This window comes from Anabrus simplex, chromosome 13, assembly GCF_040414725.1.
Source record: "Anabrus simplex isolate iqAnaSimp1 chromosome 13, ASM4041472v1, whole genome shotgun sequence".
Lineage (NCBI taxonomy): Eukaryota > Metazoa > Arthropoda > Insecta > Orthoptera > Tettigoniidae > Anabrus > Anabrus simplex.
In genome coordinates this window covers 62,662,997-62,676,842 of record NC_090277.1, presented here as the reverse complement: position 1 = coordinate 62,676,842, position 13,846 = coordinate 62,662,997, and the positions used below count along the sequence as shown (strand labels likewise).

Below are 13,846 nucleotides of genomic sequence, written 5' to 3'. Positions count from 1 at the left end.
GCGTGAAGTTGTTGGATTTCTTAGTGTTAGACAGATTACACCCCAAACCTAGTTGGCGAGGCCTGCTCAATAGCAGTGCAGCTATCAAATACAGTAGAGACAATACGCGACACTCAGCGAGATATCGAGGAACAGCTATTAGAGCTCTCTCTAGCGGATCGACCTGAGAACTACTGATTCTGTCATAAGAGCACGTGTATTTGTGTGTGAAGTTTTTGGTGTTATTTATGCGTTTTCAGTGATTTGACATAATTAAATAGTAGAGTGGGTCATTCCTTGATATCTCCTCTCAACATGAGGGGAAAGGTATGTGCTGTGTTTGGCTGCAGTAACTATGAAGTAGAGAAGAATGCGCGGTCTTTCTTTCGCTTCCCTCGTGACAAGAAAATGTAAGTAATATTGTGTTTGCATATATATTATTCCAGTGACAAAGAGATTTTTATAGTACTTCATAATCTTCTGACCTGCTCGACCCATATTTTAACTGGCTTAAAATATAATACGCATATTTTATTGTATAGTGCAGCAGTTAACCTTCAATACCGATGTGTTGTTGTAGGTGTGATCTGTGCGTTTTGAAATGTCACAGAAGCGATTTGGATAAAGTGTACAAGAAAGAAGGGACGTTACGCTTATGTAAGAATTACGAGGAAAATTGTCCTGCTTTTAAATGTTAATTCACTGCGTCATGTGTGTAAGGAATGTGCCGATATTTTTATTGACAAGTGTCTTAATGTGATGATAAAATGTTTTTAAATGAGAAAAAAGACAAATCTAACCATAAAAGTTCAGGCAGGAATGCTATAGCAAAAAAAAGTAATGCATAAATGAAAGATCAAGCCATTTCACAGCAGTTCATTTCACATCTTGTTTATATGTCTAATTTCAGTCTTTAAATAATAACCTTTTAAATAATTCTTCTTTCATTTATCCGGAATTGCTTTAGCAACTTCGAAGTTAATATCTCAATAACACTTTCTTTCTAGACGTTGTACCGGGCGGTACACCTCCACGCCGCTAATTCAAACATTGCGCCAGTTGAGACTCCTCTGCAGGAGAAAGCCTGAACTTTAACAACCATATTAATTCTAAGGTTTCTCAGAAGATGTCTCTACTGTAAATTTTGAAGTGTTCTGAACTATGTCAATTTCGTTCGTGTTTGTCTGCTCCATAGCAAGAACTTTGAACATTCTCTAACAGATGTCTCTACCAAAAATGATAACGCTCTCTGGTGTAAAGGAATGAACTGTCCGGAAGAAATTTAACATTCATAAGTTTTGTTTTTGCTAAATTTTGTTCTGTGGTTTGAGAGTTGGCAATATAATCCTTTCTTTCCGCTTGTTTTGAATGTAGCCAATCAAAAATTTCTGTAATTAATTTTCCACCTATCCTAGGTGTCTTCTTCAGTTTTGACTTGTAATCTTTAGCCGATTAATAAAATTTTGTGGGCGGGTTGTAATCATTCATGAAACGTCTCGAATTTTCCTCGAGTGTATATAAACTGCTGATTTTCTTGTCTCCTGGCCACTTCAGTAACATCTCTCCTAGTGTGATTATGTAGCAGGGGGCGGGAAGCGCCTCTTTCTTCGAGCAGCCGTTCATCTATAAGGTAATGGCCATTTAACAACTTTATTTCTTGCTAGCTCAGCAGTTTAACACTCGGGGCAGGTTCGAAATCTTCTCTCATGTAATTTTTTAAAATGTAATAGATATTTGGTGAAATTTTGGCCCTTTAACTATAAATTGGGATAGAGAGTGCTTAACCCTCTCGAGCTCCCACTCATATTGTTTTGAGGTGACTACGTTTTCATTACCGTATTTCTTCTCTTCATAATGTAAATAAGTTTTCTTATCGTGTCACCTCCTTAGTATGGGATTAGCCCTTGCATAAACGGCCTAGTGCCAAGTAGGTTTTAAAAGTGTATTCGGAGTGCAAGCTACGCCTCCAATAAACTCAGAATTTTGGGCCATGTAATTGACCTGTTTCTTTATTGAATGGGCCTCAGTAGGTTTGAGTATTATCATTACCCCTGTTCTAGTGTGCCTAGAGGCCAGCTTGAAGGTGGAGTTTGGTGTGGCCTTTGAATAGGCTTGAACTTTGAGAGCGGGTTCGCTCTTTCAGAAAATTGTATTTTCTGTGTGCCTCGAGCAGGCTTAACTGGGTAATTGGGAGCAAATGCTCCTTGGCATGGTTGGGGTTTTCTGCCCCTTTGTTGAACCTTGTGTATAGGTAAAGTTGGGCTCATTGCTCAGGGATTGTGAATCTGGGGCTCGAAGCCCAAAATCCATTAATAAACTGTAATTGTACATTCTTAACTTGTTGATATACAACTGAGTTCCTGTTATACTTGTTATTTCTTGATCTCGAAAAGAAAATATAACCTTTGTTAAATTTTAAATTAATTTTAATTTCGTTGTTGAGACCTATTCCACCCAGCACCTTCTTCCACCTCTAACTACCACGGATAACTCCGTAACAGACGTAATTTATTTATCCATTTTCGTATATGCATTTCCATTAGTATTTGAATTTAGCGCGTCTTCTCAGGTCAAGTCACTAGGAGAGCCACAGCCGAATTGTCTCTCATTTTAACAAGGCTAAATCCGTAAGTGTCGCGTATTGTCTCTACTGTATTTGCAGATATTGGTACTACTATACCTCCATGTTGGGTTTGAAGGAGGGAGAAGGTTATTTACCTGCGGACTCGTAGATGTGACGCTGGACGTCGACAAGTCCATGACAGAGCCTCCAGGTGACGTCGGTTCCGACGCCTTCATCTGCGCCTGCGCAGCAGCTGCCGCCGCCGCCACGCACTTAACAGAGAGGTTGATGGCTGAGGGGAATCCCGGAGGTAGTGCTGCTCCGGTACTGGGATCATAGTGATACATAGGCCTGGAACAAAGACAGTGCTAGAGTCCATCAGACCACAACAAAACTGCAGCAAGATTAATTCAGAATAGTTCTCTGCATTTAACCCTTTGTGTGCCTGTCAACATCGCGATTCCCCTACATGAATTACAGATTAATTTATGTCAAAATTTGTAATATTTATTCCTCTTAAACATGTTTTGAAATATTGATATCTGCGTGTTTTTCTAGTCGGAATTTGTTACGATTTGTTTTACAATTAATTGTACACTTAAAGAACATTTTTAAAGTAGCGAATCTTTCTTGGAAAGTAAATTCTAAAACTTTGTTAGTTGAATTTTAGTTTTCAAACCTATTTAGCACAATAAATATGAATTAAGTATTTAAAAAATCAGATTAGATATTTCCTGCTCATATTGTTTACCAGTGGACGGCTCTGCTGTTTACATTCGTCATGGATAATGAAACATCAGATAAAATTTGATAGAATCTGAATGTTCTTTGAAGAACGAAACGTTATTCTGTTTTTACGTAATAGTATCTTTTCCTTATAGAATAATGTCATGTGATGTATTCTTCTTCAGGTATTTTAATATTTATCTTTAATTTTCGACAACCTGAAGAACATGACAGTTATAGATTAGCTAAGTCGAAACTGAAGATAAATAATTGGTTTCATTAGAACAAAAGATCACTGTAGTATAAGTCGTTGGAAACAGAGATTTTCGAGCAGCAATAGACACGTCAAGATTCAAGATTTCCCTCACAGTTCGAAACCGTGACAATGTGACAATGTGTAGATCAGTAAGAACATGTTCATGGTCTAGAAACGTGTAACTGTGAGTGAAATGTCACACCTAGTAGAACTTGGAGAAACAAGCGTGTGCAGAATACTGAAACAGTAGCGACTGAAAAGAGTTTGGTTCGGAGGATGTTGATAGCTGTCCATAAGGAAACAAGAAATACTTTGTGCAGCGAACTCTTAGTCTTGTATGAGATTATTGGGCATTATACCCTTCCAAGAAATGTGACGAGAGATGAAAGTATGTTACACCATGTTGAACCGGAGATGAAGAGGCAATCAACTGAGTTGCACCATGCCAATTTGCCCATCTAGAAAATTCAAAGTGGCGCCTTCGGCAGGAAAAAATCATGGTTGCCGCTTTCTGAGATTCAAAGGGATTTCTGTTTGCCGTTTTCGTGGCTCGAAGAAGCGATATTAATTCGGACGCATACGTGCCGACATTAAATAAATCATACGCTGAACTCTTTCAGTTTACCAATGAGGCTATAATCAGAGGATGCGAATCAGAACTGTAAGCGGTGTGTGGTAATGTTGTTCATTTTAACTTTTGAATAGCGTCCTTGGTTTACTGAGCTCTTGTGCAACAGCTACATGCGATCATCAAAAGTGGAATACAACCAGAGGATAAGCCACAAGTATTATTAGGATGCGCTTCAAAGCATCCCCATTCACTTCTATCACATAAATGTACTGAACTTTCCACTCTGTGTATGTGATGGATACACCAGAACAGAAGACTTTCATGAAATCAATTAGCAAACATCAACAACACTTCTAACTCTTCAAGACAGGAATAATTTTTGACAATAATTATCTCAGAATCACTCAAGTTGAAATTTTAATTTATCTCTCTATATGTATTTATTTATGTATTGAGTATCCTAATAGTTTGAATAACATTTTACACAAGTATATTAGATATAAAATTTTGATCAGTTAGTTAATTATTGGTCCTTGACTCAAAATTAGGAAACTAAATTATTGAAGATATGGTGAATGAACTTGAGGAGCTGTTTGTAGCAGCAGCATTTCCTAATCATATGGTGTAATAGATTTGAAAGTTCCACATTACAATTGTTTAAGCGACACTCAAGATCGAATCTTGTCCGTCCATCATGGTACAGTAAACGGTAAGCCATCTGCACGCAGACGATTACCAACTGTTTGTTGTGTAACGTGGGGTGCCACAGATGCTCGAATTTGCGCTGCTGTTGCATGGGGTTCCATTCGCGCCATCCGAATGATGCGGCGATCCTCTCTCACAGTTGTCTGTCTCGCTGGGCCTGTGCCAGGTCTACGAGTGTGGGTACCTTCATTTGACCACTGCTGCCATACACGTTGTACCGTAGATGCCTGTCGGCCAACACGTGCAGCGACAGTCCTTAGCGATAATCCAGCCTCACACAGCCCAATTATCCGAGCCCTCTCAAACAGCGACAGTTGTTGATAGCGTGCTCTTCTCTGTCGTCAAGGCATGTTTGACGGGGAACATTTCACTGCACAGACTACAAGTCAACTACGCTACACCAGAGTCCGTATACTGGAGTTGATTCTTCCGCGACCAATCACGTGCGGAGACCTGTAGCAACAATCCAATGGGTCTGAAGCTTTTATCGTTTACATACCTACATGGCATCGTTCCATATCTTGAAAATCAACACAAACGACCAATGCCTTCATGGTGTTGCAATTTCCATTTTCTAAAGTGTAATTTTAAAGCGTTCAAAGTAGCTCTTTAATACCTTTCACTGGCCGGAGAGGAACTGAGTGAGAGTGAATTCGGGCACCAACGTTTTGCACTAGAGTCGACTGTATAAGTTGGGAAAAAATAGTTCTCTTGTGACAAGAAATGGATACTACTTACATCAAGGACTTTAAATGTGGAGACCAAGAAGAGATTTATTAAGTGCTATGTCTGGAGTGTGGCCTTGTATGGTTCAGAAACGTGGACTATTAGTGCACCTGATAAGAAACTTTTGGAAGCATTTGAGATGTGGTGCTGGAGGAGGATGGAAAATATCTTATGGTCAGAAAAACTCATCAATGAAGAAGTTCTTCGACGAATAGGCGAAAAAAGATCCTTTTTAGCAACAATGAGGAAAAGAAGAGACCAATTAATTGGCCATCTCTATAGGTACAATGGTTTCATAGTTAATGTCATGGAAGGAATGATACAAGGTAAAAGAGGAAGAGGAAGACCTAGCCTGCAATATTCAAGACAGATCAGAGATGACGTAGGAAAAAGCTCATATGTGGAAATGAAGAGATTAGCGGATTACAGAGAAGACTGGAGAAGACGAATTGCTGCCAACCAATCTTAGGATTGAGAATTAAGAAGAAGTGACAGAACCCTTTGTTCTTGATGTCCAGAAGTTTTTCCACTGTCTTATCAGATATGTTTTGATTTGGTCGTTTGTACAGCTTGGGGATGATTTGTTCTAGGTAATTTCTATGTTGAGTGAGGAGTATACTTTTTTGAGGATATCTACCTTTTCATTTCCATGAGAACAGGTGTGTCATCCGATCCATATATTTATCCATATATGATATCTATATATTAGAATGAAATGCCACCTGTTTGTCTCCCTTCCGAAGCGATATCACGTCTAAACCGGTCGGCGGAACTTCATGAAATTTTACACACACATTCTCAGAGGAGTCTGTCACGCGGATAATTATACTTTGTTTCAAATATATAGTCTGAAAAGTAAAGTAAAATAGAAGTAATATAAGTAGAAGTAAAATATAATATTTGCCGAAAATCTAGTAATAGCTTATTCCCAAACGAGGTATTATGGTTATGTGAGAATAGTAACTACCGGAGCCCGGATTTATAGGAAGTAATAGGTTAGAATGCATAGTCTACTAATTTGCCCAGTAGAAATGCCGGCTAGTCTGCTCTTCTGTAATGTGGTGGGAGTAACATAACTTCTAGGGGGTTCAAATGTGCCGGGTCCCTAATGTTTATGCACACCTCAAAGCAGAATTGTTGTCCAGGCTAGTGTACTTGTTACTCGCTTGAGTAAGATTGCATTCTGACCTATAAATCCTGGCTCTATCAATGACAAAAGTTCCGTTGTGTTAAATGTTAGCAACAGTTCCAGAGAGATTCCTATTAATCAGTTTTTAAATGTGAAAATGCTTTATTTAGATATATTGACCAACACTAGTGACAGAGGAAGGGTTTCACGGCGTAATGAAAATTTAAATATAATAATGATAATACTAATAATAATCTCACAACCATTCACGCAGGCCACCCTTGGGAGTCAAACAGAGATGCCTATACAAGGATAATCGAACATGTCCCAGGAAACTCTCGGACTCGAAGCCACATGCCAAATAAATAAAAGACTTGCCTCACTCTTCGTGGAAAAATGGACTAACCCAATATTTGATATCAAACCCAGTTTTATTATACTTTAGTATATTTTATGCTTGCACGGGCACCACTGACCTTGGATAGAGAGGTCCTGTAGTGCCGTCCGCTTCCGATGAATTCTCCGTCTTCATCATCCCTGCAGCCGCAGCTGCTGCCACCGCCATCTGGTGCTGTTGTTGCTGCTGTTGTTGCTGCTGTTGCTGTTGGACTGCTGCTACAGCGGCTGCCTCCTGACTGTGGTAGTCATGCTGCTGGTCGCTGGAGGCTGCAGAGTATCCGTACATTGAGGGAGGGGGTGGTGGGACTCTTTGCGGAGGCTGCTGCAGAGGATTGCACGGCTGAGGCGTCGCGTCGTACCTCTCGTAAGCGGCGGCGGTACCAGGGTCATACGGCCTATGTCCTGCGTCGTAAGCTCTCATATCCGTGCTGTAGGTCACTATAGGTCTGCTGATGTTGGACACTGTACCCGCACTCATGGTACTGTACGGCCTGTCCGCACGAGGGTGGTACAGCTCGTCTGAAGAGGACGCCACCTCGTACGGCGACCTCTGAGGAAGCTGGTGCTGCACCTCCGCCAAGGACATGGAGCTGTATGGCGCTGGTGGTGGTGGGACGTGGTGTGTGGGCGGGACAACCACTGGGTGGTGAGGGGGAGGAGGTACTGGGGGCTGCAAGTGGTGAGGATGCTGCTGCGGATGTTGCGACCCTCGGGACTGCATCGTGTCCATGCTCGATACGGAGGAAGAATTCGAATCTTGATTCAAATAAGATGAAGGGTCGAAACTTGTCGCCTGGCGGAGACCAGTCTGAGGTGGTGGAGTACAGGAACGACAGGTATTTGTCTCCGCCTCCAGCTTGGGGACGAGAAGGTCCATCCTGCCGCCAGAAGAGGCACTGCAACAGCTTGCCGAGATCGTGACCTCTGTCTTGGGCACCACCTTGACGGGACTCTCCATCACGTCCGGAGTCTTCGGCTGTTGCTTCACGGTCGCCGTCTTGCCCGTGTAGTACGGGGAACTGCCGCCAGGGGAGCCCATTGTGTAACAAGGTTTCACGTCTGCTGGTAAAGAACATGACGATCCAGGAGACCCCATGTGCGGCATCTGTTGAGGGGGCTTGCTGCTGAATCCGAACTCCGGCTGGCATCCAGACACTGCAAACACAGCAAAAACACAGATGGAACTCAAGTCGTATGCCATTTAGATGGTCTTCTGCTAAATTGAAACAAATTAAAAATAAGTAACAAGAGGGTTACTGACACGGAGCGAAAGCTTAAAGCACTGTCCTTACTCCAGAGAGAATGTGTAGTATTCAAATGTCATTTAACCAATACTCAGAGGAAATAATACACGCAGCTTTAGCGGAATTGAAGTTGATGGAAAAACAATCAACAAATTAAGGTTTGCAGATGACACATTGTTGTTGCCAGAAAGCCTACAAGATTCACAGTGACTGACCAAGCAAGTCGTGGAGGCAAGTGACCAATGGGGCTTAACACTTAATGTAAGTCAGAAACGTTTTATGGTAGCATCCCGAATACAACACCAAGAGGGCTTCATGATCAATGGAGAGACAACACAGCAAGAGACAAAATACAAGCACTGCCGAACTGAGTGGCTCAGGCGGTTGAGGCGCTGGCCTTCTGACCCCAAAGTGGCAGGTTCGATCCTGGCTCAGGCCGGTGGAATTTGAAGGTGCTCAAATACGTCAGCCTGATGTTGTTAGATTTACTGGCACGTAAAATATTTCCTGTGAGACTAAATTCCGGCACCTCGGCGTCTCCGAAAACCGTAAAAGTAATTAGTGGGACGTAAATCAAATAACATTATTATTATTATTGATTGATTAATACAATTTCCCCCATGAGGAGGCTGCCACAGGAGGAAAGTATGCCGACTACACAGTATTTTGTCTTCTAAGTTGCTGGTGAGTTTGCTAGTGTGCCAGATATAAATAACTATCACAAGGCTCAGGAATAAATTTGGAATTACTTTGGAATGTGGCATGATGTATGGGTCTTCGAATGTTATAAAAATGATTGTGCAGTAATGGTTACTGAACCTCGTAAAAATTAGACTTCTGAGATGTTACGTCTTCTCCACCTTGTTCTATGGAGTTGAGACCTGGACCATAAAGAAAAGAGAAATGGACAAGTTAAAGGCTTTTGAGCTATAGACGTACAGAAGGATACTGCGGTAAAGTTGAACAGATAAGGTCACAAACAATGGGGTAATAAGACGAATGGGAAGGAGAAAGGAAATATTAAATACTGTCAAAATCAGAAATAATACAGTATCTCGGTCATGTCATGCGAGGAGAGAGATCATCTACTGCAGCTGGCCATTCAAGGGAAGATACAAGGCGAAAGAAGACCAGGAAGAAGATGCATTTCTTGGAATGATAATCTGAAAAATCGGTACAACTGTTCCAAAATGGAGCTGTTCCGCTCTCCGTCATCTAAAGCAAGAATATCTATGATGGTAGCCGACCTCCTGAGAAGAGATGGCACTTGAAGAAGAAGATCTATTCAAATAACGGTAATTATGGAGATTTTAATGCACATAATGTGCTCAGAACAGTTCTAGATTGTAATTTGCCATATTGCTTGATGAGTTTCGAGTGTGAAATATTGAAGTTCATTATCATTAATACATCAATCATAAAATAATGGAAAACAAACATTTTCTTATGATTAGCAAAGCGCTGCACTAATAGTGTTATGTGTAAGGTAATCTAATCCTTCTATAGTTAGTGGTGCGAATGGAGTTGTTCCGCAAGCAAGAGAATTGCAGGAATCCGCCAGACTTTTCTTCGTTTCTAAGTATTAATGGTAATGGATCAGCGACATCGGCAGAACAAGTGCTCTTGACCAACTTTGCTTTACGGGAGCGAAAGCTGGGTGGACTCAGGATATCTTATTCATAAGTTAGAAGTAACAGACATGAAAGTAGCAAGAATGATTGCTGGTACAAACAGGTGGGAACAATGGCAGGAGGGCACTCGGAATGAAGAAATAAAGGCTAATTTAGGAATGAACTCGATGGATGAAGCTTATAAAAATAATTCGTAGACATGACTGCGATTAAGTTCAGTGGAGAGTTAAAACAAAGGAAAAACTCTTAAAAATGTCTTGATATGAAAGAGACAAAAACACCTCCAGATAATCTGTAAAATTTATATTTTCTATGACAGTGTGCTAGATGAGATAGAGTGATACACAGTCTTCGTGGAGTGATGGATTACTTGTCACGATTGAAACTATTACTTAATACTGAGCCATCCAATTTCCTTGGCGGCTGGGAATGACTAACCGGACAGCTGCGTGGGAGGGAGGGGAGCCTGCGGGGACTACCGGTTCCGGCCTTGTCTCGCAACGCACTTTGTTTTGTGTTTCTGCGAGAACAACATCTGTATGCAAAGTGAAGTGAGAATAAATGGTAAAAACAATAATAATAATAGGCCTAATTATCCTGTTACACATCAAGTGTTTATTTACGATTCGCACATTCGTGCAAAATCTCCTCATGCTATTACGAGATTATTTCACCGCACTACTGGTGGTTTTTTTACAATACTGCTGTTTTTTTGTTACTCTGATGTCTTTCAGTTGAGGATAATCATTTATTCGTACGGAGTGTAAATTTTATGTTGATATATAAGTATATCAATTGGCATGTAAGATATATTGATGTGAAATAGTTGTATTATTGCAGTATGCTCATTTAGTTTATATGGAGAGTATGTATATTTCTTTACATTACTATATGTAGACCATCCAAAAATTAAGTTTCTCTGTTTATTTTCTTGTAAAGTAAACGTATTTAACCGGGAAATATAAGCATGCGCGACAGATCTATGACGTAGCTATCATATATCCGCCGGGCAAGTACTGCTTGGTGTCAGTAGCGCAGTAGCAGTGGCTCGTATTCTTTCTCCTGCCACCTGCGAAGGTCGATGTGTGATAAAGTTTGTACCGAAATTACGATGAGCCATTCAGGACAAGAAACGTGGAATGTTCAGGCGCTCATGAACTGTTCTGAAGGAGTTCAGCTGGAAGATGATCATTCACTGTACAGTTCTGATTTTACACCTCAAGAAATTGTCGTAGGTACGACATCGTATAGACGTAAAACCTCCAATTAGTATGTTATATATAATTTAATTATAGTATTGTTTAACCTCAAAACCCAGATGGTCGAAAGCGGTAGAAAATTCCGTAATGTTCGTATGTTAGACTTATTGTAGTATAATTTGGTTTATATGAAGGGTTCTGGAAACTTACTGTTAGGTTTTATTATCCAGATACATGTAGAGACATTACGAATGTTGTAGATAGTTCCATGTACATTTTTAAATACGGATGGAAATTTCGAGTACCCATTCGACTAGCTGGTCGATCGATGTTTCGAGTGTGTTTCATTAGAGTGTCGTAAGAACTCTTCCAGAAGTCGATAATTCTAGATGGTTGATCCAGGAGTATAAATATCGAGCTGTCAGTCAGTGAAGGCAGTTCTCAGTTCTAAGTTCGCAGATTTTGGTTCTTGGGACTCAGTCAAGTGATGGACTGGGAGTGACTGTTGGGCTCCGAGGTGGAGTCAGATCATTGAACTCGAGTGAGTGAGTGAGGTGGGGAATTCAAGAGAGAGTATGTTATAGTGCACGCGTCAGTGTTGTTGATATCTGTACTTGACAGAATCGACTTCAGGGTACTCCACTATTGGATGTTGCACATAGTGTCATTTGCTACTGTGTATAGTTGTGTGTTGTGACGTACAGTGTAAATAAAGTAATTTATATAAGGAAGTGAATGTGTTCACGTGTGATATTTATTTAAGTCAAATAAAATCGCAACGTAGAACGATAAAATTCCTGTCCTCCTGTCAGCATTTTCACACGGACGAAGAGCTGAAGACGAATATCACACTCTGGTTCCATTCCCAGGTGGCAGACGTCTATGGCACTGGCATAGAAAACTCTATCCCACTCTCGTGGTGATTGTGTAAAAACAGCTCTAACTTGCCAATGAAGTTTAACATGTATTTATGTTGTCTTTTAAAAAGAGCAAAGCTCAATTTCTGGATGACCATCGTATAATGACGAAGGCTATTGCACTCGTTGTTTAGTGCCAAATAAGTGATTAACTAATTCACGAGAAATTTTCAGGTGTTAGAGATCGAAGTCGTGGGACGATTCATAGATTTGTTAATCGATTTCGTAGAACGGGAAGTATTAATGATACGAAGCGAAGAAGAAAATCTCCTAAGAAATGTCTGAGCTCTCTTTCTTACTAAACGGGAGTTATCAAAGATTTTGTACAAAGGGATACCAAGTTACTTAAGTTAAAAATCCTATAAACCCTCAGCGGACGACTGTAGGTTCTGGACGTATGTCGGGATGTACCCGCCAGCTGTTTCCACGGTAAATATATACGCGTGTGAAGCAATTATGCAGGCTGCTGCTATCTATATTTATTGTATAGCACCTTTAGGAATGTCACATCCTTCTAGATGCGTTAAAACTGTGTTGCACGAGTTTTACAGGTAAATAAAGAACGAGCTGTTGTTTACATTAGTCAGCTGTGAAAATGGCGGTGCACAGACAGGGCAGTGCTACTTTTTCTGATATAGCTAGCTCGTTTTTTAGATGAAATTGACATCAGGGATGACGAATTATCAGTTATGGACAGTGAGTTCGATATTTCTGAGTGTGATGATGACAATTCTAGTGAAATGGAAGTAATTGAAAGCGATAAAAATAGTGGTGAACCAAACGATGGTTGGAGAGTTTATCACCCAGCTAATCCGAACTTCGTAAAGAAAGCGCACACTTTGATTAGTGGTTTATCAGCTCCCACCGGTAAGAAACCATCTATTCCCCTTGTATGTTTTACATTACTTTTTACGGAAGATTTGGTACAACAAATTTTTATGAGACTAACCTCTATGCAATAGAATAAATGCAAATGAATACACCATTGAGGAGGTGCCTCTGGGCTAATTGGACGAATGTGACAATCGCAGAAATGAGGGCTTTTCTTGGTCTAGTACTCAATATGGGGATGAATACTAAACCAAAGATTGTACACTGTGTAGCAATAGGTAAAAATAGGCGGAAGAAGGAAAACAGTGTATTTTTGCAACACCTGCACTAAGAAACCTGAACTTTATCCTGGAATTTGCTTCGAGAGGTACCACACGGAGAAGAAATACAAGTAGGACAGGGGCTTATTGCTTATAGTGATAAATTAATTCATAATGTTGTGAGTCAGACTTTGTATCTTCATTATACAGCTTTTTTGAAGAAGAAAACACGACTACTACAGGACTACACAAGAGAAAAGTTCGTACGCTAAGGGTAAATATTGTATGCGTAGGATTGGACTTACTAGATTGATTGATTTTGAATGAAGTCCATGAGGGAAAAATTGATCTCATCATTGTCTCCGCGAATATATAAATCCACTCTATCAGGCACCTCGTCGTGACGAGAAGTGAGGGGTGACTACGTTTCAATCACAATAGAATTTATCAGGCACTCACTCTAGCTTGCTCTCGTATTTCTCCGAGGGTGGAAAGCGATAGCTTGCCAGCTGTGGTCTCAGCCTCACCTTCGGTTCTGCGTTACTTGGATGACCCTGTACTTTCTATATGACCTCCTAGGCCACCAGATATGATTCCATGTTATCTAAAATATGCTTTATGTCTGTTCCCATGGTCCACTGTACTGTATTAGAGAAATACAATATTTTACGGATTGCCGAGAAGTCATCGATGACTGGCATATTGGCCAA

At 40.6% G+C, this 13,846-nt stretch overlaps 1 protein-coding gene across 1 annotated transcript in view; it reads right to left on the bottom strand.

The window, feature by feature from the left end:
• The window catches only part of LOC136884740 (mucin-19), a 415,881-nt gene that overhangs the window by 316,555 nt on the left and 85,480 nt on the right, over window positions 1–13,846 (bottom strand). The window contains exons 6-7 of the mRNA XM_067157030.2: window positions 7,132–8,209; window positions 2,698–2,893 (exon numbers count right to left, since the gene is read on the bottom strand). Of these exons, the coding sequence (XP_067013131.2) occupies window positions 2,698–2,893; window positions 7,132–8,209 (1,274 nt within the window). The remainder of the gene's footprint in view (window positions 1–2,697; window positions 2,894–7,131; window positions 8,210–13,846) is intronic.